Genomic DNA, 26,482 nt, shown 5'->3' with positions numbered 1-26,482 from the left:
TCCCAAGCTGAAGCCTGGACCATAGCACAATGAGCTGACACATGGGCTGGATGGGACAGTGGCTTTCAATACTCCTGCCAGCATGAGATCAGGAGTCAGCTGTCCCTTACTGCTTCTGTCTCGGCCTGTATCACTGTATCAGAGAATGCCTCCGGAGTCCTTGTAAAGGAGGTGTGAGTTACCTTGCTTCAGGAAAGGATCACAAGTTGCCACTAGGTAGTCTTCTTTCTGATTCAACCATGTGCTAAAGTGGGAACTCTGTTCTCCACATGCACATCTCACATACCATTAGGCCAGGCCCATGGTGAAAGCTGGAAGAACAGAGTGGAGGTCACCAAACCTATACCAGCTTATTTAAATGCAATCATTAATAAAATGAAAAGCCCTGGACAGACGTTAATGTGACAGGATGCCTTGATCAGTGGTGTGACTGCAACTGTCCTCAGTTCTTAGGTCACTTCAGAAGCAGAGGGAAAAGCTAAATTTTAAAAGTCTTCCCTGGGCAACTGGGGGCTCTCTGGAATTCTATTTAGAAAGCAGACCAGCTCGTACCCTCATTGCCATTTCTAAAATCTCTTTCTCTGGCAATTAATATCACCATCATATAAAGCAGCCTGTAGAAATGAACTACTTTTCTTCCTACATAGATCTCAGCTTAGTTTTTTAAAAGCCAACATTTTAGGCCAGGCACAGTGGCTCACGTCTGTAATCCCAGCACTTTGGGAGGCTGAGGCAGGTGGGTCATGACGAGGTCAGGAGATCGAGACCATCCCGGCCAACATTGTGAAACCCTGTCTCCACTAAAAATACAAAAATTAGCTGGGTGTGGTGGCACGTGCCTGTAATCCCAGCTACTTGAGAGGCTGAGGCAGGATAATCACTTGAACCAGGGAGTCGGAGGTTGCAGTGAGCCGAGATCATGCCGCAGCACTCTAGCCTGGGTGATAGAGTGAGACTCCGTCTAAAAAAAAAAAAAAAGCCAACATACACTTTTTTGTTTACTTGCTATTATAATCTGCTGAAACAGAATCATATCTGTTCATCCATTTTATGGACTCTTTTCTTCATTCTTCTTTTACTCATGGAATGTTTTCATTTTCACTGTGTACCAAGCACCATAACAGGGGCAGAGACACAATGGTGAAAGAGGCAGGAATGGTCCCTTCCCTAGAAGGACACTCCATGAATTTCCCCTGGGCTTCTGGTGAGCACCAGGGGCGTTATCTCCAATTGCATGATCAAGAAAAGGAGCTTTCACTGTGACTCAGTTCCATGTATTATCCTAGAATGACAGTAGCTTCTGACATGAGGTTTTCATCTGTTTCAAGTAGTCTTTTGCTTCCTCTTGCCTCCCCTCCCCCCACATCACCCTCTTTGGAGCAGTTTTTGGAGCTGGCCCGGGAGGTACAGCACTATGGATACCTGCAGCTGGATCCTTGTACCTGTGACTACCCAGAACCAGGCTCTGGAGCTGTTCTTTCTGTTGGCAATAATGAGATCAGCTGCTGCATCACCCTGCCTGACAGCCAGACCCAGGACATTGTTTTCCAGATGAGCAGGGTGAAGTGCTGGCAGGTCACTTTCCTTGTGAGTATCTTGGCACCTTGCTTTGCCCATGACTTAAAAATCCTAGTACCCTTGGATGACAAAGTTGACACTAGGGAGACAGGTTTGCCATTTGAATCTGTACCTTGAGTGGAGTGACATCTAAGCCACGTTAAATATCACCTAGTAGTAAAACCTATCTGTAGTCTGATGCACGTTCCCCACCCAGAGAAGCAGAGACATTGATCTTTCCACCTTCCCAACAGCAGGACTCCCTACTGCTTGAAGGGTGGCTGTAGTAATAACAGCAGATGGCAATAACAGCTACTATTTATTGAGCACTTACTGTGTGCTCAGTGTTGACAAGGTCTCTACCCTTCAAGATTGGCACTGACAGGCAGAGCTCTTCTTACAACACCTTGGCATCATGCTTGCATTGCCAGCTCCTCCCGAGAGAAACCTTTATTAGATTTATTGAGTGCCCACTTTGTACCAGGGGCTGTGCTGCACTGTCTCATCTATTATTTAATTCAGCCTGTAAGACCCCAGTGAGCTAAGTGGTGTTATCCTCTTTACACAGGAAACTGAGGTTAACTAATAGAGGACAAAAGCTATCAGAGCATGACACCCACTTGTTAAATCCATGGAATCCCTGGGGATTTTTTAGCTGGGCTCATACTTGACCTCTCTGTGGCATTGGATACTGTCAACCATTTCTTACTTCTCAAAGATCTCTCTCCTTTCTCCCCTACTTTCGTGGGCCACTTCTCCCTCTGAGCATTCCTGAAATTCTGGTGTTTCTGGCATTGCATTCTAGCATCATTCCTCTACATATTCTCGAAATCAATGCCCAGACCCTTCTCAAAGGCCCAGTTTTTTCTACCTCTGATGCCTTCAACCAGGTGTCTCACAGACATCTCAAATGCAGCCTTTCCCCAAAGCAGACGTGTCCTTTCCTCCTTATGCCTTTCTTTTTTTTTTTTTTTTTTTTTTTGAGACGGAGTCTTGCTCTGTCTCCCAGGCTGGAGTGCAGTGGCGCGATCTCAGCTCACTGCAAGCTCCACCTCCCGGGTTCACGCTATTCTCCTGCCTCAGCCTCCCGAGTATCTGGGACTACAGGCGCCTGCCACCACGCCCGGCTAATTTTTTGTATTTTTAGTAGAGACGGAGTTTCACCATGTTAGCCAGGATGGTCTCAATCTCCTGACCTCATGATCCACCTGCCTCGGCCTCCCAAAGTGCTGGGATTACAGACGTGAGCCACCGCGCCCGGCCATCTCCTTATGCCTTTCATGGGGTTCTTCTGCCTGTGTTCCCTACTTGGTCAAGGGAACTTCCACTACCACACCCTAATTGCCAAACCAGAAATCTTGAAATTATCTCTGACTTTTCTCTCTCTCTGACCCTACACATTTAAGTGCTAATGGAGGCCTATCCATTCTATACTCTGTTGTCCCTCAAAAGTCTCCTTTACCAGCCCAGGCAACATGGCAAAATCCCATCTCTACAAACTAATACAAAAATAAGCCAGGCATGGTGGTGTGCACCTGTGGTCCCAGCTACTGGGGAGGCTGAGGTGGGAGGATCCCTTGAGCCTGGGAGGCAGAGGCTGCAGTGAGCTGAGATTACGCCACTGCACTCCAACCTAGGCAACAGTGAGACCCTGCCTCAAAAAAAAAAAAAAAAGAAAAGAAAAGAAAAAAAAATTCCCTCTATCTCTGCACTCACAGCTTGGTCTCAACATGCCCTGTGTGGATGGTTTGAACAGTTTCCTAACCCTTCTCCCTACACCACTCTTTCCTCCTGGAGGTCAGAGAAAATATATTGTATGATCTTAGCCCTTTGAAAGGTATGGAAACGTGTTTTGTGGCCCCAAATTTGATCTATCTTGGTAAATGTTTCACATGTATCTTAAAAGAATGTGCCTTCCATTTTGGGTAGAACATTCTATAAATATCAATTGCCTTAGGGATTGGCTCGTTTTTGCTCTGCATAATTTGTTGGAAGTTTATCCAGGTAGTTTGTCTCTTTTTATTGTTGAGCAGCAGTCCATGGTCTGGATGTGCCAAAGTTTGCTTAACCATTTATTCATTGAAGAACCACTGGTTGTTTCTAGTTTTTAGCTGTTATGAATAGAGCTGCTATAAATCTTCACATACGGGTGTTTGTCTGACCATGAATCTTCATTCTTCTGGAATAAATGCCCATGAGTGCAATTGCTGGGTCATGCGGTAATTGCATGTTTACTTTTTAAAGAAACTGCCAAATTGTTTTTGAGAATGGCTATGTCATTTTACGTTCCCATCAGCAATGTATGAGTGAACCAGTTTTCTGCATTCTCACCAGCATTTGGTGTTGTCTCTATTTTTTTTATTGTAGTCATTCTAATATATGTGTAAAGATATTTCATTGTGACTTAAGTTTGCATTTCACTATGGCTTATGATGCCGAATATCTTCATGTGTTTATTTGCCATCTGTATACCTTCTTTGGTAAAATGTCTTCTCATATCTTTTACCCATTTTTGAATTGGATTGTTTGGCTTTTTACTGTTGAGTGTTGAGAGTTCTTTATATATTCTAGATACTTGTTCTTTGTTGGCCTTCTGGTTTCCAAATATTTTCTCTTATTCTATAGTTTTGGTTTTGTTGTTGCTGTTGTTTGTTTGTTTCTTTGTTTTCATTTTTGTTTTGAAACAGAGTCTTGCTCTGTCGCCCAGGCTGGAGTGCAGTGGTGCAATCTCAGCTCGCTGCAGCCTCCGCCTCCCAGGTTCAAGGGATTCTCCTGCCTCAGCCTCCCAAGTAGCTGGGATTACAGGCATGTGCCACCAGGCCCGGCTAATTTTTTGTATTTTTAGTAGAGATGAGGTTTCACCATGTTGTGCTGGCTGGTCTCAAACTCCTGACCTCAAACAATCTGCCCGCCTTGGCCTCCCAAAGTGCTGGGATTACAGGTGTGAGCCACCACACCTGGCCCACTCTATAGTTTTTCATCCTCTTAAACAAGGTCTTTTGCAGATCAAAAATTTTTCATTTTGATTAAATCTAATTAATCAGTTTTCCTTTTTTGGATTGTGCTTTTGCTGTCAAGTCCAAGAACTCTTTGATAAATCCTGTTATAGATGCTGAAGTTTTTCTATTTTTTTTCCTAAAAGTTTTACAGTTAGGGGTTTTACATGTAAGTTCATGATCCATTTTCAGTTAATTTTTGTATGGAGCATGAGACTTAGGATAAGGTTATCAGGCCAGGCACAGTGGCTCATACCTATAATCCCAGCACTTTGGGAGGCCGAGGTGGGCAGATCGCTTGAAATCAGGATTCTGAGACCAGTCTTGCCAACATGGAGAAACTCTGTCTTTACTAAAACTATAAAAATTAGCTGGGTGTGGTGGTGCACACCTGTAATCCCAGCTACTTGGGAGGCTGAGGCAGGAGAATCCCTTGAGTCCGGGAGGGAGAGGTTGCAGTGAGCTGAGATCATGCCACTGCACTCCAGCCTGGGAGACAGAGCAAGACCCTGTCTCAAATAAAATAAAATAAAATAAAAATAAGATGTTTATCCCCCCATCCCCAACCTTTTGTTTGTTTGTTTGCCTCTGGAGGTCCAGTTGCTCCAGTACCATTTGTTGAAATGACTGTCTGTCCTCAATTGAGTTATTTTATACCTTTGTCAAAAATCAGTTGGGCATGTTTGTATGGGTCTGTTTCTAGGTTCTCTGTTCTGTTTGGCTGATCTATGTGTATATTCCCCCGCCAATATCACATGTGTCTTTCTTTGTCACAACTTTATTGAGATATAATTCACATACCATACAATTCACCCATATAAAGTATACAATTCAATGGTATGGTATTTAGTATATTCACAGAGTTGTGCAGCCATCACCACAATCAATTTTAGAACACTTTATCACCTGAAAAAGAAGCCCCATACCCTTTAGTTGTCACCTTCCTATCCCCCCAGCCCTAAAAAACCACTAATCTACTTTCTGTCTCTATAGAATAGATTTGCCTATTCTGGATATTTTATATTAATGGAATCATTTAATATGTGATCCTTGTGACTAGCTTTTTACTTAGCATGTTTCCCATGTTCATTCTTGTAGCATGTATCATCAGTACTTTATTATTTTTTATGGACAAATAATATTCCACTTTATGGTTATAGCACATTTTACCCATTCATCCACTGATAGACATTTGGGTTGCTTCTATATTTTGGCTGTTATGAATTATGCTGCTATGAACATTTGTGTGCAATCTTTTGTGTAGACATATGTTTTTATGTCTCTTGAGTATATACCTAGGAATAGAATTATCATTGGATCAAATGATAATTCTGTGTTTAAGTTTTTGAGGAACTGCCAGCCTAGTTTCCAAAGTGGCTGCACCATTTTATATCCCCAGCAGCAGTGGAGGGTTTTGATTTCTCCTCATCCTGGCCAGTACTTGTTATTAATTTTTTATTATAGCCAACCTAGTAGATAGATGTGACATGGTATCCCATTGTGATTTTATCTATCTCAGTATTTTTTCTCTCTCTGCTTTATTTGGGGTTGTTTCTATTGCTATAGCTTTAAGATTATTGATATTTTCTTCTGTAATGTCTAACATTGCTATTTATCCCATCCAGTGCATTTTTACTGCTAGTATTGTATTTTTCATCTCTAGAAGTTCTGTTTAGATCTTTTTTATATCTTCCATTTCTCTCCTTATCATGCTTCTATTTTTCTCCAAATTCCTGAGTGTATGGAACATACTTTAAATAGCAGTTTCAATATTTTTGCTACTAATTCCATCATCTCTGTCATTTCTGGATCTAATTCTACTGATTGATACTTTTTTCTTTTTACTTTTTGTTTGTTTGTTTGTTTTTATCACCTGGCATTGAGTAAGCACTATTGATTGATTTTTCTACTGTATGCAGATCATATTTTCCTCCTCCTATGCAAGCCAGATAATTTTTTGTGGTATGCTAAACTTTGCAAATTTTACATTGTTGAATGTTGCATTTTACTGAATTCCTTTAAAGAGTATTAGATTTTATTCTGGCATGCAGTTAAATTACTTGGGATTGGTTTTACTTTTTTTTTTTTTTTTTTTTTAAGAGACAGGGTCTCACTCTGTTACCCAGGTTGGAATGCAGTGGCACAATTATGGCTCACTGCAGCCTCAACCCTGTGGGCCCAAGAGATCCTCCTTCCTCAGCCTCCCAAGTAGCTGGGATTACAAGCATGTGCCTATGCTCAGCTAATTTTCAGTTTTTATAGAAACAGGGTCTTGCTATGTTTCCCAGGCTGGTCTTGAACTGCTGGCCTCAAGCAATCATCTGCCTCACCTTCCCAAAGTGCTGAGATTACAGGCATGAACCCCCATGCCTGGCCAGTTTTACTTTTTTGATGCTTGCTTTTAAGCTTTCTTTTTCTTTTTCTTTTTTTTTTTTTTTTTGAGACGGAGTCTTGCTCTGTCACCCAGGCTGGAGTGCAGTGGCGCGATCTCGGCTCACTGCAAGCTCTGCCTCCAGGGTTCAAGCCATTCTCCTGCCTCAGCCTCCTGAGTAGCTGGGACTACAGGCACCTGCCTGCCTTAATGAAGTTGCAGAGTAATCTTTAGTCCAGGGCTAATTTAGCCCTTTACGCCTTAGCTACCATTCTTAGTGCTCTACCTGACATCTTGTCTATTGTCTCTCTGCTCTGGCCGATGGGAACATGAACTCTTTTCATCCTTGTTTGTGAGCTCCTGCAATTTCCAACCTACTGCTTTCCAGATGTTCTTTCCCCAGCCTTATGTAGGTTTACTCTATACACGCAGAGATCATTATTCAGCCAAAGATTTGTCAAAAACTCCCTAGAGCTCTCGCTGTGTTTAAAGCCCTAGTCTTTGGTATTCTGCACCATAAATTCCAATCTCAACTTCTTGAAACTTTTACCCTTTCTCCTCCACTCATTAAGACCCCTGGGCTCTGGGTTCCCTGTCTTTGTGTTATATCCTGGAAACCTCTTCAGGTGGTAAGCTGGGATAATTATGGGGCTCACTTCATTTGGTTTTCCTTCTCTCTGGGTTAACAGTACTGCGTTATCTGTTGTTCAGTGTCTGAAAACAGCTGTTTTCCATTCATGTTTTGTTGTTGTTGTTGTTGTTATAGTTTTCGAGATGGAGTCTTATTCTGTTGTCCAGGCTGGAGTGCAGTGGCATAATCTCATCTCACTGCAACCTTCACCTCCCAGGATCAAGTGATTATCCTGCCTCAGCCTCCCTAGTAGCTGGGATTACAGGAACCAGCCACCACACCCAGCTAATTTTTTGTGTGTTTTTAGTAGAGATGGGGTTTCACCATGTTGGCCAGGCTGGTCTCAAACTCCTGACCTCAAGTGATCTGCCTGCCTCAGCCTCCCAAATTGTTGGGATTACAGGCATGAACCACTGCACCCAGCCTCCAATTCATGTTTTAACTGATGCTGCCAGACCAATATTTCTAAAATATAAATCTAATTCCTGTTTTTTGGAGACAAGGTCTTGCTATGGTGCCCAGGCTGGTTTTGAACTCCTGAGATCAAGAGACTCTCTTGCCTCAGCCTCCCAAAGTGCTGGGATTACAGGCATGAGCTACCACACCTAGCTGAAACCTCTTAAAGAAAATCTGTTGCCCTTAGGATAATGTCTGTTGCCCCCTAGGGGGAAAATATCTTTTTTCTTTGTCTATTTCTTTTTTGTGTACTGCATATTATCTGCAGAAAGGGATCCTTAGCTTATAAAACCTGTAAGAGTTAGGGCTCTGTGTTGGCAAGCAATAGGAACCAACACATTGGACTCTAGTGGAAAATGGGATTTATTGAAAGGATATGGAGTAACCTACAGATTCAAAGGAAAAACGGATGCAGAGGCTTTAGAAAAAGTTAAGAACCAAAGGAGCTCAAGCTTTCTAAGAAATAGGAACTCTATCAGGACCTACCATTTGGGTCTCTCTGACTGGAATAACATGAGGAGCATAGAGAATTACTTGTCCACTTGGCCTGAAATTTGGTCATATGCCATCCTTTGACTTTTCATTCCCTGACAGTCCTACATAGATAGCCAACAGTGGAAGAGGGATGGTTTTTCCAAGGGTATTTCCATTACTAGGAAAAAGAATGATGGATGCTGCAAAGCAAAAATCACAGATGTTGCCTACCAGGCCTTCAGGATCTGGTCCTAAGCCTCTTCTCATATCACCCTCCATGCCTTGGAGCCTGTACTGCAGCCACACGCACAGTCCCTTGTAGTGTCTCCAACATGCCTCAGGACGTTTGCACTTGCTATAATATTTCCTCTTTCAAAAATCACCCCTCACCTCCCCTACACACTACAAAATAAAACCACCACAACAAACTTGGGTAGTTTCTACCTCTGCTCAGATGACCCTTCCAGGAAGTCTTCCTTTGCCCTCCTACCCTGGGTTAGGTGCCCCTCCTATTTACTTCCATAGACCTGTGTTTCCTTCCTAACACTTAACTATTAATATATCAAACTGTGGTGATTTACTTTCATGGCTCCTCCGTAGACTGATACCTTCTTGGAAATAAGGACAGTCTCCCTCATTTTGATATTTTGCCCAACACATTAATGAGCTTTTTTTTTTTTTTTTTGAAACGAAGTCTCACTCTTGTCGCCCAGGCTGGAGTGCAATGGCATGATCTCGGCTCACTGCAACCTCTGCCTCCCTAGTGCAAGTGGTTCTCCTGCCTCAGCCTCCCAAGTAGCTGGGATTACAGGCACCTGCCACCACGCCTGGCTAATTTTTGTATTTTTAGTAGAGACAGGGTTTCACCATGTTGGCCAGGATGGTCTCGAACTCCTGACCTCAGGCGATCTGCCTGCCTCGGCTGGGATTTCAGGTGTGAGCCACCGCGCCAGGCAAATTAATAGGCATTTAAATTTACATTGAATATAAAATATTTTCCTTTGTAGGGAACTCTGCTGGATATGGATGGGCACCAGAGAACTCTCAACCAGAACTTAGAGCTCAGATTTCAATACAGTGAGGATAGTTGCTGGCAGTGGTTTGTTATTTACACCAAACAGGTGAGTTCTCAGGGCAGACCTTGAACACCCTCTGTGCGGAAATACTGTCTTGCTTGCTGAGGTGGATGAAGCACGTGACCCTAACCCAGCTAGAGCAGGACACTAAAGTGTTCTATGCACTCTCGTTTGGGACTGTAATACCTTTTATTTTGTTTTATGTTTTGTTTTATTTTACTAGTCACCGTGGCCTTGTATCAGTTAGAAATGAATTTAGTTACCAAGTAATAGAAGATTCTACCAACAGTGGCTTAGATCAGGAGTCCATAGACTTTTTCTTAAAGGACCAGACAGTAAATATTTTAGGATTTGAGATCCATACAGTCTCTGTTGCAACTGCTCAACTCTGTTAAAAGCAGCCATAGGCAGTATATAAACAAGTGGGTCTGGCTATGTTTATAGAAACAGATGGTGGTCTGGCCTTATTTGCCAACCCCTGACTTAGGCAATACAGATTTTTATGATCTTAGTTAATAAAAATACTGAAGGTAGATGATTGGCATCTCTATTATTCTCTTGACCATTTCCAAGCAGATAAAAAGCCACTGGTTGAGTATCCCTTATCCCAAATGCTTAGCACCAGAATTGTTTCCAATTGCAGATTTTTTTTTAATCTTGAAATATTTGCATATACATTCATGTGGTACATAACATTTTGGTCAGTGACAGTCTGTATATATGGCAGTGGTCCCATAAGTTTATAATACAGTATTTTTACTGTACCTTTTTTATGTTTTTTTTTTAATGTTTCACCTTTTTCCTGTAGTACCTTTTCTATATTTAGGTGATACACATACTTATCATTGTGTTACAATTGCCTCAGAATTTATTCAGTACAGTAGCATACTGTACAGGTTTATAGCCTAAGAATGGGAGGCTGTATCATCTAGCTTAGGTATATAGCAAGCTATGCCATCTAGGTTTGTGTAACTACACTCTATGTTGTTTGCACAATGACAAACTTGCCTAATGATGCATTTCTCAGAACATACCCCCATCATCATTAAGTGATGTATAACTGTATATAATGAGATATCTTGAGGATGGGACCCAAGTCTAAACATGAAATTCAATTATGTTTCATATACACCTTAAACACATAGCCTGAAGGTAATTTTATATGATATTTTAAATAAATTTGTGCATGGAACAAAGTTTGTGGACATTGAGCCATCAGAAAGCAAAGATGTCACTACCTCAGCCACCCATGTGGACCATCTGTGGTTGTTGGGCATCACCATCATTCCTGACTCTGAATTTATATGCTGCTGATAAGCAATCCATTTCTTATACTTATTCACATATACATAATCAACAGTAGAAAATATGACATACCATTAATGCAGTGAAAAATTATGTGTTCAGGGTAGCTAATCAGCACAATAGCATCACTGGAATACCTGTATCAGCTGTGAAACAACAGCAACAGAATCTGTGCTGTACACCTAAATTTTGACTGTTACTAGTCACAGGAGATCAGGTGTGGAATTTCCCACTTGGGGCATCATTTAAGTGGCTCAAAAAGTTTCACATTTTGGACTTTTGGATTAGGGATGCTCAACCCATATCTCTCTTATCTGGAAAGCAAAAGTTTTACCCCAGAAACCCCCCAGTAGACTTCCTATTATGTTTCAATGGCCAGAACTGGATCATATGACCACTCCTAGCTGCAAGGGAGTCTGGGAACCAAGCATCTAGCAAAGAGAAACAGGATTTATGATTGGCTTAGAGTAAGCATGAACCATTGCCTGGGGCTGAGCATGTTATCATCCCGAACAAAATCAGGGTCTCTTAGGAAAGAAGAAGGGGCAATGGCTGTTGGGTAGCCAACTATCCATGTCTACCATAGGCTTTTAACTAAAATTGGAGTGGAAATGCTAAAAAAGAGAAAATCTAAACACCAAATCCAATTGAAAAGTCCGTTTTACTAAATTAAGCCATTTCAGAACCAAAATTGTAGGTGTTCTGAAATGGAATCAAAATAGTAAAGTACTCTTTGTGTCGATGTCATATTCAACTTGAGTCTTTGGTGATCAGGCTAAGTTCCATGGAACATTCTGGTTCAGAAACCAAGGCCTCTTTGACTCTTTACTTCTAGTATAGTTGAGTCATTATATCAAAGTCCTCTGAAAACATGAAGTACTAAACCAAAATTCTAGGTTAAAGGAGTGGGTCCTTAGGTCCACCTTAAATATGAAACATCTTTAGGGAAATGGTAGACTGTTTTGCTAAGGCAAGATTATCAGTCACTTGGAGAGACATAGAGAGATTTGGGTAGTAAAACTACCTCCCAACCTCAGAATGCTAAGTGCGGTTAAATTTTACTATGATTTTTAAATCTAGTCAGTAGCAAATGAGTTTAAACCACCATAAAGAGGTACAATAAACATTCTTTCAAAAGATTCCTAGTAAGGTCTTATTTCCCCTGGAGTGTGAGTTTTATTGATGTACACCCAAAGGCTACTTTCTAAAAACATTATAATTTTTATGGATATATAATAGTTGTACATACTCAAGGGCTACTTTTGCAAAAGGTGGAAATGTGACTTGTGTGCTTTGCAAACACAAATGAGGGCTTGGGCCCAAATCTTTTTGAGACCTTTTAAATGAAATCTGAATCCTTGCCCAGGTGCAGTGGCTTATGCCTGTAATCCCAGCACTTTGGGAGGCCAAGGCCGGCAGATCACTTGAGGTCAGGAGCTTAAGACCAGCCTGGCCAACATAGTGAAACACCATCTCTACTAAAAGAACAAAAATTATCTGGGCACGGTGGCAGGCACCTGTAATCCCAGCTACTTGGGGGGCTAAGGCAGGAGAATCCCATTAATTTGGGAGGCGAAGGTTGTAGTGAGCCAAGATTACACCACTGTGCTCCAGCCTGGGCGACAGAGCAAGACTCCATCTCAAAAAAAAAAAAAACAACTCAATCCTTTTACTTTGTCTTTTTAAAATTTTTTATTCATTTTCAATCTTTTCATATTTAATAAACCTGACAGTTTATAGCAGAGTCCTGGCCTATGTACTCGTGTACATTGTATAAGAATATGGAATTGGTCTGCATCTTATTGGACACTATTAAACGTCCTTCCTAGCTGCATTTGCTCAGGGTTTTGTTGTTTATTTTATTATCTGGTTTTGCATAGGTTACATATATGCACCTATAAACAGGGCTAGTTCTTAGCAAAGCTAGGAAGCCAAAATGTTTGCACAAATGCCACATCTGTTAATTATTTTAAAAATTGATGTCAGCCCTTTTTTTTCTCTTCCCTCTTTTCCCCTTTTATATAAAATTAATTCCTATAAGGCTCTACACCCCTGCAAGACATTGAGTGCTGTATGTAGCCCATTTTACCTCTAATTCTGCTTTCTGTGTTCTCCCCTCCAAGAACTTCCTACTTGGCTACCACCTCAGCCTGTGCTTTCTCTCACTCTCTCCTCCCTTCTCCTCTCCATCCTCCCCCCCAACACAGTGACCACCCCTGAACACAGCCCTGCGCTAAGTTCTTATAGCCTCAACTTTGACTGGCAGTTGTCCCACACCTTAGTAGGGCCAAAGGAGAAAACAGCAAGCCAAGAATTAAGAGCAGGACAAGAGAGAAAAAGGATTAGTGGGAAAGGAGCAAATGGGGAAATCACAGGGAACCTTCAATTTTGCTCATAGTATTGAAGAGCCTGGAATAAGGAAGCCCAGCTTTTGTGTAGCAAGTTGTACAACTATGAGTGTCTTGGCACTAATGATGATTAAGCCATGAAGGATAGTGGAGGTGACTATCAGTCTAGAACATGAGTGATTAAAGATACTAGAAAAATAATAAAGTGGGCCAGGCGCGGTGGCTCACACCTATAATCCCAGTACTTTGGGAGGAAAGGCAGGTGGATCACTTGAGGTCAGGAATTTGAGACCACCCTGGCCAACATGGTGAAACCCCATCTCTACTAAAAATACAAAAAAATTAGCTGGGCATGGTGGCGGGCTGAGGTGGGAGAATCGCTTGAACCAAGGAGGCGGGGGTTGCAGTGAGCCAAAATCGCAGCCACAGCACTCCAGCCTGGGTGACAGAGTGAGACTATGTCTCAGAAAAAAAAAAGAAAAATAAGAAAGTGAAGTGAAGAATAACAGCTAATCTTTTTTTTCAGTTTAGTAAAAGCAATAAGGTGCTAATATATTCCTTCAAACAAACAAGTTACTTTTATGCCCAATAGAGGTCTCTCAATAATTATGTATACAATGTCTAGAATTAAATATAGGATTGGCCATCATCAGTTCATCTCATTATGATAATAATAATTAGTTTTTATTGTTTGTTGCTCATAAAACATGCTCTTCTTACAAAATAATAGAAAACATGGGATGCAAGGGGTGAGTTTTAAGAGGAAAAATGTTAATAGTGAGAGCCTGGACATTTTTCATTTCTTTAAAAAATTTGCTGTAAATATATCCACATAATTGAGAAAATTTATAGTTACTTGCTAATTGGATCTTATGAAAACTTCTAGAGGTTAATGAAGAAATCTAAATTCTTGAATGTGTGTTATTGGAGGGCAGAGTCAAAATCCACTTTGTGGTGTGAGGAGGGAAGAAAGAAAGTGAAGATTTCTTCAGTTACAAGAGTTCTTTATTCCTGCATTTCTTAGGCTTTTTTGCTGGGTAGCTGCTTGAAAAAGATGATCTCAGAAAAGATGGTAAAGCTAGCTGCTGAGAATACAGAAATGGTGAGTGCTCTTATCTGTGTATATTTTTCACTTTACGTTCCCACCATCAGCCAACAGTTGGAGACCAAACTACACTCATGAGCTCCCTGGGCCAGCAGGTCTAGTCCTAAAGGGAGGACTCCAAACCACAGAAGCGAGCTCCTCTTCCCTCTAGTAGCTCAGTGGTCAGGATGGCAGGGCAGAAGGAAGCCTGTCTTTAGAATTGAAGTCATTTTTCCAATGAGAAGTCATCTTTGGGTTACTGAGAATTCTAATCCTCGACTTTGTATTGTTTTATTTCAGCCTTCTCTGACAGGGAGGCTTTCGGATTTATTATAGAAGCTGCACCTTCAAGTCAGGGTCTTGAGGGGGTCTTTAACACAGTGGGGATGATCTTATTATAAGTTTATCTGTAGAAAGAATCCATAGCTTCTTGATACCTCCATTGTGCCAAATGAAAATGCCTTTAACAGTTGGGGGAAGTAGTAAAATAAACTCTCAAGGCTATTTTTTTCCTCAATATAAAATTAAACTTTATTGTTCTAATGTTTATTTATTATTATATTTATTAAAGGCCTAGTAACTCATCAAAAAGGTTGGTGAGAAGGCTGTGAAAAAATTACATTTTATACTGTTTTCATTGCCTAGTCATTATCATGATACAAATATGTCCCAAACAAGACAGTACAAATTTTTTTAAATGATTAGAAATACCAATGCCTGGGGCCGGGCATGGTGGCTCATGCCTGTAATCCCAGCACTTCAGGAGGCCAAGTGGGGGGATCACTTGAGATCAGGAGTTTGAGACCAGCCTGGCCAACATGGTGAACCCCCATCTCCACTAAGTATACAAAATTAGCTGGGCGTGGTGGTGTGCACCTGTAGTCCCAGCTACTGGGGAGCCTGAGGCAGGAGAATTGCTTGATCCCAGAAGACAGAGGTTGCAGTGAGCCAAGATGACACCATTACATTCCAGCCTGGGTGACAGTGAGACTCCATCTTAAAAAAAAAAAAGAAAGAAAGAAATACCAGTACCTTGTTGACATTCATAAACTTAATTCTTTTGTAGAATATTATATTGATATTTTAAAATATAATAGAAAATATTGGGAAACTTTTCTTTCTTTTTTTTTTTTTTTTTTTTTTTGAGATGGAGTCTCGCTCTGTCGCCCAGGCTGGAGTGCAGTGGTGCATCTCAGCTCACTGCAAGCTCTGCCTCCCGGGTTCACACCATTCTCCTGCCTCAGCCTCCTGAGTAGCTGGGGCTACAGGTCCCCACCACCACGCCCGGCTGATTTTTTGTATTTTTTTTTTTAGTAGAGACGGGGTTGCACCGTGTTAGCCAGGATGGTCTCGATCTCCTGACCTCATGATCTGCCCACCTCGGCTTCCCAAAGTGCTGGGATTATAGGCATGAGCCACCACACCCGGCCAGGAAACTTTTCTAATGTTTTCATTTAAATTTAGACTAAGAGGATGGATGACATCTTTAGTTAACATTGATCTTTACTTGACTTTCCAGCTTTTTTCTAAGAAAATAGCTGTGTTTTGTAATTATTTCTGTTTCTTCTAGAACTGAACATATCTTTTCCAGGGAAAATAAATTCACTGCCTCTTGGTGATTGAACAATTCAAAATGTACTAGAGAGTAGTAAATCAAAGCAATAAAAGAATCAAGGAAACTCTTTTTAAAAGAGTAGTATAATAAAATCCAACCTCTCAGGCAGAATGGACCCTCTCAGGCTGAGATTATTGTATGTATTAAAAAGAAGAAAGAGAAAAGTAATTAACTGAAGTAGCCTCATTAAAAGGGAGAAGTGCTCTCAAATGTGGATAAAAAAAATGTAAGCTACTTGATTCAGGAAATACTTGTACAATGAGTAGCTAAAGAGTTAACTCAGTAAAATGGAGAAAGTAGTAATCTATTTAAAGTTTTCAAGAAAAACAACCACACTATGTATCTTAAGTTTGCACATGAATCGAAATCCATAATTTATCTCTGAGGTTAGCAAAATCAGCACATTAGTCAGTACCCTTGTATTGCTTTATCCAAATATTTAACACGTTTTAGTTCCAGAAACTCTTTATTTTTTTTACTTATTTTGGCTCTTGGAATGAAAAGTTCAGACCTTTCATTTTGAAAATTGGGTTTCCAAGAGGATTTTGTAAGGATAATCTGCATTTTAATCTCGAATTATATCTACAAAGCTCTGGGTAGAGCAGAACCTGGGAGGTAGAGAGAGCAGACAGTTCCGTGTTTGAACTCATCCTGAGTGCTGGGCCCCCTCACAAGTACAGTCAATTAAAGTCATTTTGTGGCTCAAGGAAACCATATAAATGTACCATGGCGACATTCCCTTGTTTTCTAGGGAAACACACAAAGTCAAAACTGACACATAGCACTTATAGAAGGCTTGTATGGACTAGGACACAGAGGTCTCTATTTTGCAGGGCAGGTTCCGAGTCCAAGATTTTGATCATCTTAAAGAATCTGAAGCAGGGGAGAGAACTGTAACCAAATGAGCCCCATGAATAAGGCAGATGGTCCCTAGAAGCAGATTAAATAGTGCTAGTTTTATCCTAGTAAGAAGAAATGAGGGAAAAAAGAAATGTATTGTTAACTTAATTAGCTTAGTTAGCTTTAGGTAATGTTTTCAAAGATAAAACTTGTGCTCTGTTTATGAAGACATCATTAAAATTTGGGTCAAGCAAATGCACTGAAGAATAATGTAAACATACAGCCACAACAAAAATATATTAAGTTCTTAAATGCTATATATATATACAGTTTTTTTAAAGACAGGGTCTCGCTCTGTCACCCAGGCTGGAGTGTAGTGGTGCAATCATGTCTCACTGCAGCCTCAACTTCCCAGACTGAGGTGACCCTCCTACTTCAGTCTCCCAAGTAGCTGGGACCACTGGCATGTGCCACCACACCCAGCTAATTTTTTTTTTTTTGTAGAGATAAGGTCTCCCTGTGTTTTCCAGGCTGGTCTTGAGCTCCTGAACTCAAGCAATCCACCCACCTTAGCTTCCCAAAGTGCTGAGATTATAGACATGAGCCACTGTACCTGGCCCTTAAAGGCAATATTAACCATAAACCGGAAGAAAAAAAAAGTGTAACATTCTTCTTAAAGCTATGCTCCTGTACAAAAGCCTGAATCAATTTCCTTAATATTTGCTGTTCTTAATTAGAGCAGAATTATAAAGGATTGCTTTATTTAAAAATAAAGTATATTAGTTAGAGTTAGGTTTTGCTGCATATAATAGAAAGCAAAAGACAAAACAAGTGTCTTAGACACAATGAAGTTTGTTTCTCTCTCATCTGAAAGAAGTCCAGAGGTAGGCAGTCTAGGGCTGGATGGGGTGGCTCCATAGTATCAACACAGACCTTTCTGTTGTGCCATCTTCTGTATGTGGCCTTCACCTCATCCCCAAAATGGCTGCCAGAACACCCATCATTACATCCACATTCTAGGCAGCAAGTATGAGGAAAATATGAAGCAGGGCTCGCTTCTTTTCTTTAAGGAGAAGTTTCAGAAGTCTCACTCAGAATTTCCCCTATGACAATTGGCCAAGAGATAGTCACATCACAGGCCCACACGTAGCTGCAAGGGAGTCTGTTAAATGTGGTCTTTTAGCAGGGTGTGTTGTCTATTCAAATAAAACTGGGTGTAATTACTAAGGAAGAAGGGCAGAATGGATAATGGAGTAAACTACCAACAATCTCTGCCATTTAGAGAATTCCAAAAGACACCAAGAAAAGAGAGTAGATGTATTTTATGCAATAGATGTGTTCCTAAGGAATTTCTGAATGTGAACTGTAATCTGAATTGAACTGTAATCTGGATACATGAGATGTACATCAGGAGTATGCTGGTGAATAATTTTCTGACTTAAAAAGACTTTTTTTTTTTTTTTTTTAGACAGGCTCTGTCTCCCAGGCTGGAGTGCAGTGGTGCAATCTCAGCTCACTGCAACCTCCACCTCCCAAGTTAAAGCCATCCTCCCCACTGCAGTCTCCTAAGTATCTGGTACTATAGGCACACACCACCATGCCTGGCTAATTTTTGTATTTTTTGTAAAGACAGGGGTCTCACTATGTTGCCCAGGCTGGTCTCAAACTCCTGAGCTTAAGCAATCAGCCTGCCTTGGCCTCCCGAAGTGCTGAGATTACAGGTGTGAGCCACCGTGCCTGGCAAGAAACAATTTATATTTCTAATAATCTATACCTAGTTTGTATATTTTTCCCTTTGTTTTTCTTAAAAGTAGATCTGATCTCAAAATTAGTTTCCCTCAAAAATGGCAAAGAACAAGATGGCTTTCTGATTCCTGATTACCTTACACCTCTCACTCCATCCTCAACTACCATCACCAGATGTATTTTTCCCTCCATTCTTCTTTCCTTTTAGGCAAGGTGAAACTATTTAAAAGGCAACTGGCAATTTTAAACATGTTTCTATTATATGGTGAGGAGAGGAAACACCAAGGACAGTGGCCTCTGATATCTGAGGAATGTTAGCCTTTTGAAGAGCTGGTCCAATATAGAAAATGGAAAAACTGTCTATGGCAGTCAGGAGAATGGTATGAGCATAGCAGGAGGACACAGTTTTAGACAGCCATGGGGAAATTACTGTGCAGGAATAAGTGATTATGTTATTAACAGAAACTACTCTATTGATGAAAAAGAAAGTATAGGAATACTGCATTATGAAAAAAGATTTGCTTGTTTCCCCAGCTTTATTCCCCCTAGTATATAAAGTATTAAAGGCCTTATTGCAAGAAGTTAAGAAAACTGATTATGTCAGAAATTGCTTAACATTTGTACTGGTTCTATTTTATTTACTTTGACATAGGGAGCAGGAGGGGAAGGAGACTAGGAGAGAGAAAAATTCTGAGAATTTTCCTCCAAGTTCTGTATTTCATGGCTGCAAGACTATTTACGGACCCAAATGTAACACTGTAAAATAATAATAATAGTAGCAAAACACATAAGACATCAGAGTGTTAATTTCTCATTTACCAAGACTTAATAACTGGCTTTTTAAAAAATATTGAGGCTGGGCACGGTGGCTCGTGCCTGTAATCCCAGCACTTTGAGAGGCCGAGGCAGGTGGATCACTTGAGGTCAGGAGTTTGAGACCAGCCTGGCCGACATGGTGAAACCCGTTCTCTACCAAAAATACAAAAATTAGATGGGCATGGTGGTGCATACCTGTAGTCCTAGCTACCTGGGAGACTGAGGCAGGAGAATCACTTGAATCCAGGAGGTGGAGGTTGCAGTGAGCCAAGATTGTGCCACTGCACTCTAGCCTGGGCAACACAGCGAGACTGTCTCAAAATAATAAAATAAAATAAAAAATTATTGAAATAGGCTTAAATATGTGAACATTTCCATTAAGAATACTAACCTCAAGGAAGTCTTATGCATACCTCCTTAAAGCAATTGATTTTACAACAAAGTTAACCATAGTTAAAAGGTAATGCTTTTTTGCAGTGTCATGTTATTTAGCCCACTTATTTTGAAATGTCTCAGTCTATATTCTCATGAGAAGTAAGCAATAATAAACAATTAAGTCACTTTTTTATTCTGTCATTTATGAATGCCTGTGTGTACCATGTGATGGCTAAACCTGAGGATTCAGGGTCAAAGAGCTAATATGTTGGAGGAGAAAGGCGATTAGTACAGAGACGTTGACAATTGTAGAGTGAATAAATACTGCACCTTGTTTGAGTTATGTACCTAATGCACAGTTGTTTAATAGCAGTTCTTTTCTTTCCCATTAAGAAGAGTCTAAGAACTCTTTCCCCCAAAAGCCTGGCTAGGTGGTGTTTACTAGGTGTGCCAGGCACTCTGCCTTTCCAGATTCACTCCCACTCTGCTCTGTGCCCTGGGAGACTGTGTACTACAACCTTACCCTCAATGGGATAACTCAAGCTTGTCCAACCTACAGCCTGTGGGCTGCATGCAGCCCAGGACATGTCTGAATGTGGCCTAATGCAAATTCATAAACTTTCTTAAAACACTGAGGGTTTTTTTGTGATTTTTAAAAAGCTCATTAGCTATGTTACGTGGGGACCAAGACAATTCTCTTCTTCCAGTGTAGTCCAGGAAAGCCAAAAGATTGGACATCCCTGGATAACTCATTGGGAAACCAGCAGGAGACTGGAGGGTGGGAGAAAAGTGAGAGTGGGGTGTTTATTTCTCCATGTTGGAACCTGCTGGGTCTCTGTAGTTGGAATGTCCCTCTACTGAGGGATACAGCTCCCGTCAGGCAATCTCTCCTCCTTATAGCTACAGCTACTCTCTGGTTCCAGCCACAGCTGCTCCCTCACCCCTTCAGGCCTAGAGGTGGAAAGAATCCTCTGGAAATCCCCCTCATTGCTAGCCCCTGGGGGCCCCAACATCCCTTCATGCATTTGATGTAATCCTGCCCACACCTCCATTAAATAGTTAAACGGTTCCTTCCTAAAATTCTCCTCAATTACCCCAAGATTGCACCATCTGTTTCCTGCTGGTATATTGGGTTTACCTTATGTACATGAGGTATATTCAAGTGTCTTGAACTTCGCTTTGATTCTTCGTTTGATTAATGGTGGCTTTTGATTAACCAAAGCCCCACTGGGCTTTGAGTCAGCATATGGATTGCAACCCCAAGAATTATTTCAGAATTTAGAAGGACATTTCATTTTGTGTGATGTTCTTTTAAAAGCTTTCTTCAATCACAAAATCCATAGGCAACCACTAATGTGAAACATTAAGTTTTACTTAACTTTTTGGGGACTCTATTTCTGTAACATTTAGACCCTGACAAATGAAAGAGGAATGCACAGATGACAAGCAGGTGTACCTGCTGACCAGCAGCCTTTGGGACCATTAAGAGGATTATCGTGGAAGGGAAAGTGTGCTAGTTAAATAGATTGTTTGTGTGCTTGCTTCTCTGGGCTGAGCTGACTGACATTTCACTAATCTATTTAGCAGATTGAAGTTCTGGAACAAAGCAAAAGTAAAAAATACCACATTCAACAAAGCCAGGTCTGTGAGTAAAATTATGTAATTGATACATTATAATTTTGATAAATCTGATCTTTTTTCCTCTTTAACCAAAGTCATCCCACTTTCAATAATAAGTCAGAATTATGTTTCTCAGAAGCTCCTCTTTGTAGATTGGGCCAATTGGAAGGCCATCACAGTAGTATTTTTATTGTAGCACCCCATAGCACTACCAAGAATTTTTACATAGAAAATTTCCAAGAGAAACACAAAATTATTTGGTGATTTTTTTGTACACCCCATGCATTTTTTGGAGGCAACTCTCTTTCTAGTTTGTATATGTTATATATCTAGTGTATTTTGGTCTCATAGTTTTCTGCAGTATACTCTGTATAAGCAACTTTTAAGTTTACAAAATACTTTTTGAGCATTTAGATCTGCTGTGCAGATAATAATAGAAAAAATCACAATCAATGACATTTTCGAGCACTCATTATTGCCAGGCAGTATTCTAAGCACTTTTATGTGAATTAACACATTCTTTCTCAGCCCTATAAATAAGTTGAGGAAATTAGGGCACAGAGAGGTTATGTGACCTGCCCAAGGTTGCACAGCAGTCAGTGATGGAAAGAAGCAGGCAGTCTGACCCTGGAACTATGCCCTTAACTAACTGTACCCTTGCTAACTCTTCCTTTCTAAGTTCAAATCCTAGTGTAGGTGAATGAAAGAAAAGTGACTTCTAAGTAGCATTTGAATGGGATTTCTTCTTGATGCAGCACCTGTCACACAGACTGGTGTGTACGTAAACATCCTTAGTGTATATGTACAGTATTTATAAATATGTAAGTATATAAAGTCCTTTCTTGAATGAATACAGTCAGGGAAAATAAACTAGCATAAATGCATAACAGCATTCTCCTTCATAATCACAGCATTTCTGGCTGGTTGGACAGAGAGACGAGATAGGAACTCTACTGCTTACTGGCTATGTGTCATTAGGCAGATCCAAAACCTAACTGCATTAGGGACTCTGATACTGCACTTCCATTTCTTTATCTGTAAAATGTAGATGGTAATCACTTTATTTTAATGCACCCATTTTAGCGGCATGCTGACAGCATGGAGCTGTGGTTCTCAACTTTGGCTGCACATTGGAATCACCTGGGGAGCTCTAAAAACTAATGCTTGAGGCCCACCCTCAGAAATTTGGATTGAATTGGTCTGAGGGGCCTGGGCATTGGAATTTTTAAAAGCTCCCCAAGTGGTCCTATTATACAACCAGAACTGGAACCATGATCCTAGAACACCAGTTCTCAGTGTGTGGTCCCTGAACCAACAGCATCTGTATCACGTGGATCTTATTAGAAATTCAAATTCTCAGGCCCCAAACCTACTGGATCAGCAGCTCTGGGGGAAGGCCGCAGCAATCTCTTTAACACGCCCACCAGACAAATCTGATGCATGTTCAAGTTTGAGAGTCACTGTCCCAGGACAACAGATAACACTCAGCACAACTGGGATCAGTTCAGTTGTCCTCTCAGATGAGTGGTAACTCTAACACAGGCCAACCTATCTCATGCTGTGAGTAGGACCCACAGGTTGGAAAGAGACCTAGTGTCCAACTATATTGAGTTTTAATTTATTTTGCAAACTGTTGTATAGACCTTATCCTGAGCCATGAACTGCTATAATTACTTTTTATGTATAACTCATTTAATCCCAATAAACAACCAAAACACTGTTATTATCCTTGGCTTACCGCACAGAGAACTGAAACACAGAAAGGTTAAGTCACTTGCTCAAGGTCACACAGTCAGTTAATATCAGAGCCAGTATTTGAACCCAAGCAGTCTTTATTTGTTGTTTAACAAATAAAATTAGTTTGTTGCTTTAACCACTTGGCAGTGAGGCCCCTCTATCAAAACAAATCCCTCGTAGAAAAAAAATTGTAGCCCATCTGCCCATTGAGGGGCTCCACATTTTTTTTTCACTTTCCACTTTCCATAACCCTGTCTTTGAGATTTCATAAGTACTTGAAGGCAAATTACTCATTAAAGATTTGCGGTAACCCTAACCTCTAAAATGTTTTAAAATAAGCGTAACACTTTTTTTTTTTTTTTTTTTTTTTTTTTAATGAGACAGAGTCTCGCTTCCTTGCCCAGGCTGGAGTGCGGTGGTGCCATCTGGGCTCGCTGCAACCTCCACCTCCCAGATTCAAGCGATCCTCCTGCCTCAGCCTCCTGAGTAGCTGGGATTACAGGTGTACACCACCACGTCCGGCTAGTTTTTGTAGTTTTGGTAGAGACGGGGTTTCACCATGCTGGCCAGGCTGGTCTCGTACTCCTGGCCTCAAGTGATCCACCACCTCAGCCTCCCAAAGTGCTGGGATTATAGGCGTGAGCCACTGTACCTGGCCTCTTCTTTTTTTTTTTTTTTTTTAGACGGAGTCTCACTCTGTTGCCAGGCTGAAGTGCAGTGGCACAATCTCAGCTCACTGAAACCTCTGCCTCCAGGGTTCAAGTGATTGCCCTGCCTCAGCCTCCCGAATAGCTGGGACCACAGGCGCCAGCCACCATGCCCAGCTAATTTTTTTGTATTTTATTAGAGATGGGGTTTCACCATGTTGGCCAGGATGGTCTTGATCTCCTGAACTCGTGATCTGCCCGCCTTGGCCTCCCAAAGTGTTGGGATTACAGGCGTGAGCCACTGCGCCTGGCCGCCCAGGCTTTTTTTTTAAAGTTTGTATTTGTGTGGAATGTGCACTAAAGATTTTGGGCAAAGTTAAAAATTGAAAGTCGCATGACTTTAAGAGGGGAAAGAGGCAAGACAGGTAGAGTTAAATGTTACCCGGATGACATCCCAGGGCCCCGAAAGATGCAAAGGACACATAAAACCAGTAGGCGGCGCTCTTCTCAGCCCTAACGAATGTATTTACACTCACCCCAAAATAAAGCTTCTACAGAATAAAACTGTTTAAAATAACCATTGCTTATACAAATGTAAGCTTTCTGTTGCCCATTTCAATACTGTTTTAACCTCTGTGACTTTGTTATTGTTATGGAAATGATTTCCTTTCATTTACATTTCTGACCTCTCTTTACTTCACAGCAGAAAGACTATTCTAGTTTTCTATCAAGAAAAAGCAAGATTAAGATAGCTAAAGATGACTGCGTTTTTGGGAACATAAAGGAAGAAGATCTCTGAAGAAAACTCTCATATTTTAAAATATCCTTGGAGGCTATCTCAAGACAGTGAAAGAACTTGGGGATTCAGGTGGGCTACCTACCATCAGTGGGGGAAATTTGACCTCTTCCCATTTTTTTGGCATTAAGGCAGACTGTATTCATCAAGGTATTATACCACAGCACTCTATGGAAATTTCAAGATTAGAAAAAACAAAGGAACCAAGTTATAGAGTTAGTTTTTATTTTATTTTTGCACTTGGTCATGACAGTATAGAGTTTGTTTTTAATGTCTCATAAATGACAAGCGGCAAATTCAAATCAACTCATATGAAACTCATTCGATTTTTTCTCTAAAATAGATCCTTATATGGCTTCATGAAGTCTTTTATTGTTCTGAATTTACATAAATGAAAGTCTCATAAAATATCATAAAGGCATTTTGGATCAATTTCTAAAGACGTGACTCTTCAATGGAGGAAAATATGGCTCTAAGAAGTGGAATCACTGAAAAAGAAGCCTGGGTTCTCTGATCTAGCCACATAGAACTAGAGCAAGGAGGTGATGAAATACTGATTTGTTTCCTCACATAAGTCTGAGCCTACCAATATGGATGTACTCAAAGTAAAACGCTGCCCTGTTCTCTGCTTGACCACTGTTATAATTTTATTCTGTCCTTAGAGTACTGAAGGCAGTTCAATAATCAACCTACTACTTGGAATGTTTTAATTTGGAAAGCAATAAGGCCCTGCACCTGATATCAGATACCTTATAATTCTCTTAGCTTTAAAAATATGTATACTTTCTCACAAGGTTTTTCCTTATCTAGCTTCATTTCTCTCATGGTAATTAATGTAATTATGTATAGAATTAAGACCACAATAAGGAAGATGATCAGAGGAATCTGTATAGTGTAATTAGAAAAAGTACAATATTCTAATGTTCTAACTGGGTTGTATACCTAATTATATAATAAATACAAAATAATTCTAGTGAATATATAATTTGTTGATTAAAATTCTGTGAATAATCTTTTTGAAATATAGAATCTATTAAAAATTCTATAATATTTATAAACATATGCCTATAGCTGTAACTCCTATTACTGGAAGTTTTTATATTTAAATTTTAGGCTGTAGTAGAATATTTTTGCAGAGACTCACAAACATCTCAAATCATCCTAAGTGAATGTGTTAATGGACTAGGATAGTCTTCAGATTAAAATGGAAGTTTAGCTACTATTTTGCCAATTTAAGAGTAGTCAAGCTCTATCTCTTTTTAAAAGCAAACACCTACACAATGGAAGAGGCTATCAGAGAAAAAAAGAATGCAACAAATTGTATTTGGGGTAAGAACACACATAAATTGAACCATATATAACTGCTATCTTTGTAGGCCAAAAGTAGTTTTATGTTGACAATTTCATGTTTCAACTTGATATATAAGAGAGTGAGTAATCCCAGATATGTGGTTGGTGTCAAAAGTGTGCTATGTGGGCTGGGCATGGTGGCTTACTCCTGTAACCCCAGCACTTTGGGAGGCCAAGGCGGGAGGATCACTTGAGCCCAGTAGTTCAAGACCAGCCTGGGTAACATAGTGAGAGCCAACATCTATTAAAAAACAACAACAACAACAGCATAGTGTGGACTTGCATGTCAAAGGACGTCGGGGCCATCGGGAAAGCGCCAAGGGGAAGAGGGACTTTGAAGAAAGAGTACAGCCATGTGGGCAAGGGTGGGGCACCCTAGAGAAAGGGAAGGATAGTTACAGATGGGAGAATAAATGTGGCATTGCAGAAAAAATGAGTAAACTTGCTCTGTGCTAGCGAAGTTTTAGGTTAAGGGAGTAGTTAGGAGACAAAGCTAAGAGGTGGGATGGATCAGAAATATGTGCATATCCTAATGCAGCATCTCTACAATATATGTAGAGCAGTTTAACCTTTGAGGATGGACAAAACAGAAGCATTTTATTTAATAGTTTTTTTTTCCAAACATTGAGGTTATCATCAGTA

The 26,482-nt window shown here is 40.5% G+C and overlaps 1 protein-coding gene across 5 annotated transcripts in view; it reads left to right on the top strand.

Annotated features, from left to right (window-relative positions):
• The window catches only part of SNX31 (sorting nexin 31), a 91,642-nt gene extending 66,159 nt beyond the window's left edge, over positions 1-25,483 (top strand). For 2 of the 5 annotated variants that reach the window (XM_063668993.1, XM_054499477.2), the window contains 5 exons: positions 1,384-1,587; positions 9,493-9,606; positions 14,239-14,316; positions 21,275-21,331; positions 24,398-25,418. In XM_063668993.1, coding sequence (XP_063525063.1) covers positions 1,384-1,587; positions 9,493-9,606; positions 14,239-14,316; positions 21,275-21,331; positions 24,398-24,493 — 549 coding nt within the window. In that variant the 3' untranslated portion in view covers positions 24,494-25,418. Of the gene's footprint in view, positions 1-1,383; positions 1,588-9,492; positions 9,607-14,238; positions 14,317-21,274; positions 21,332-24,397 lie in introns of all 5 variants that reach the window. The other 3 variants (XM_063668992.1, XM_063668995.1, XM_063668994.1) reach the window with 3 other exon arrangements.
• The last annotated feature ends 999 nt before the right edge of the window (positions 25,484-26,482 follow it).

The sequence above is a fragment of the Pongo pygmaeus genome, chromosome 7, assembly GCF_028885625.2.
Source record: "Pongo pygmaeus isolate AG05252 chromosome 7, NHGRI_mPonPyg2-v2.0_pri, whole genome shotgun sequence".
NCBI lineage: Eukaryota > Metazoa > Chordata > Mammalia > Primates > Hominidae > Pongo > Pongo pygmaeus.
The sequence above is the reverse complement of the archived record's forward strand: the minus strand, read 5'-3'. Positions and strand labels throughout refer to the sequence as shown.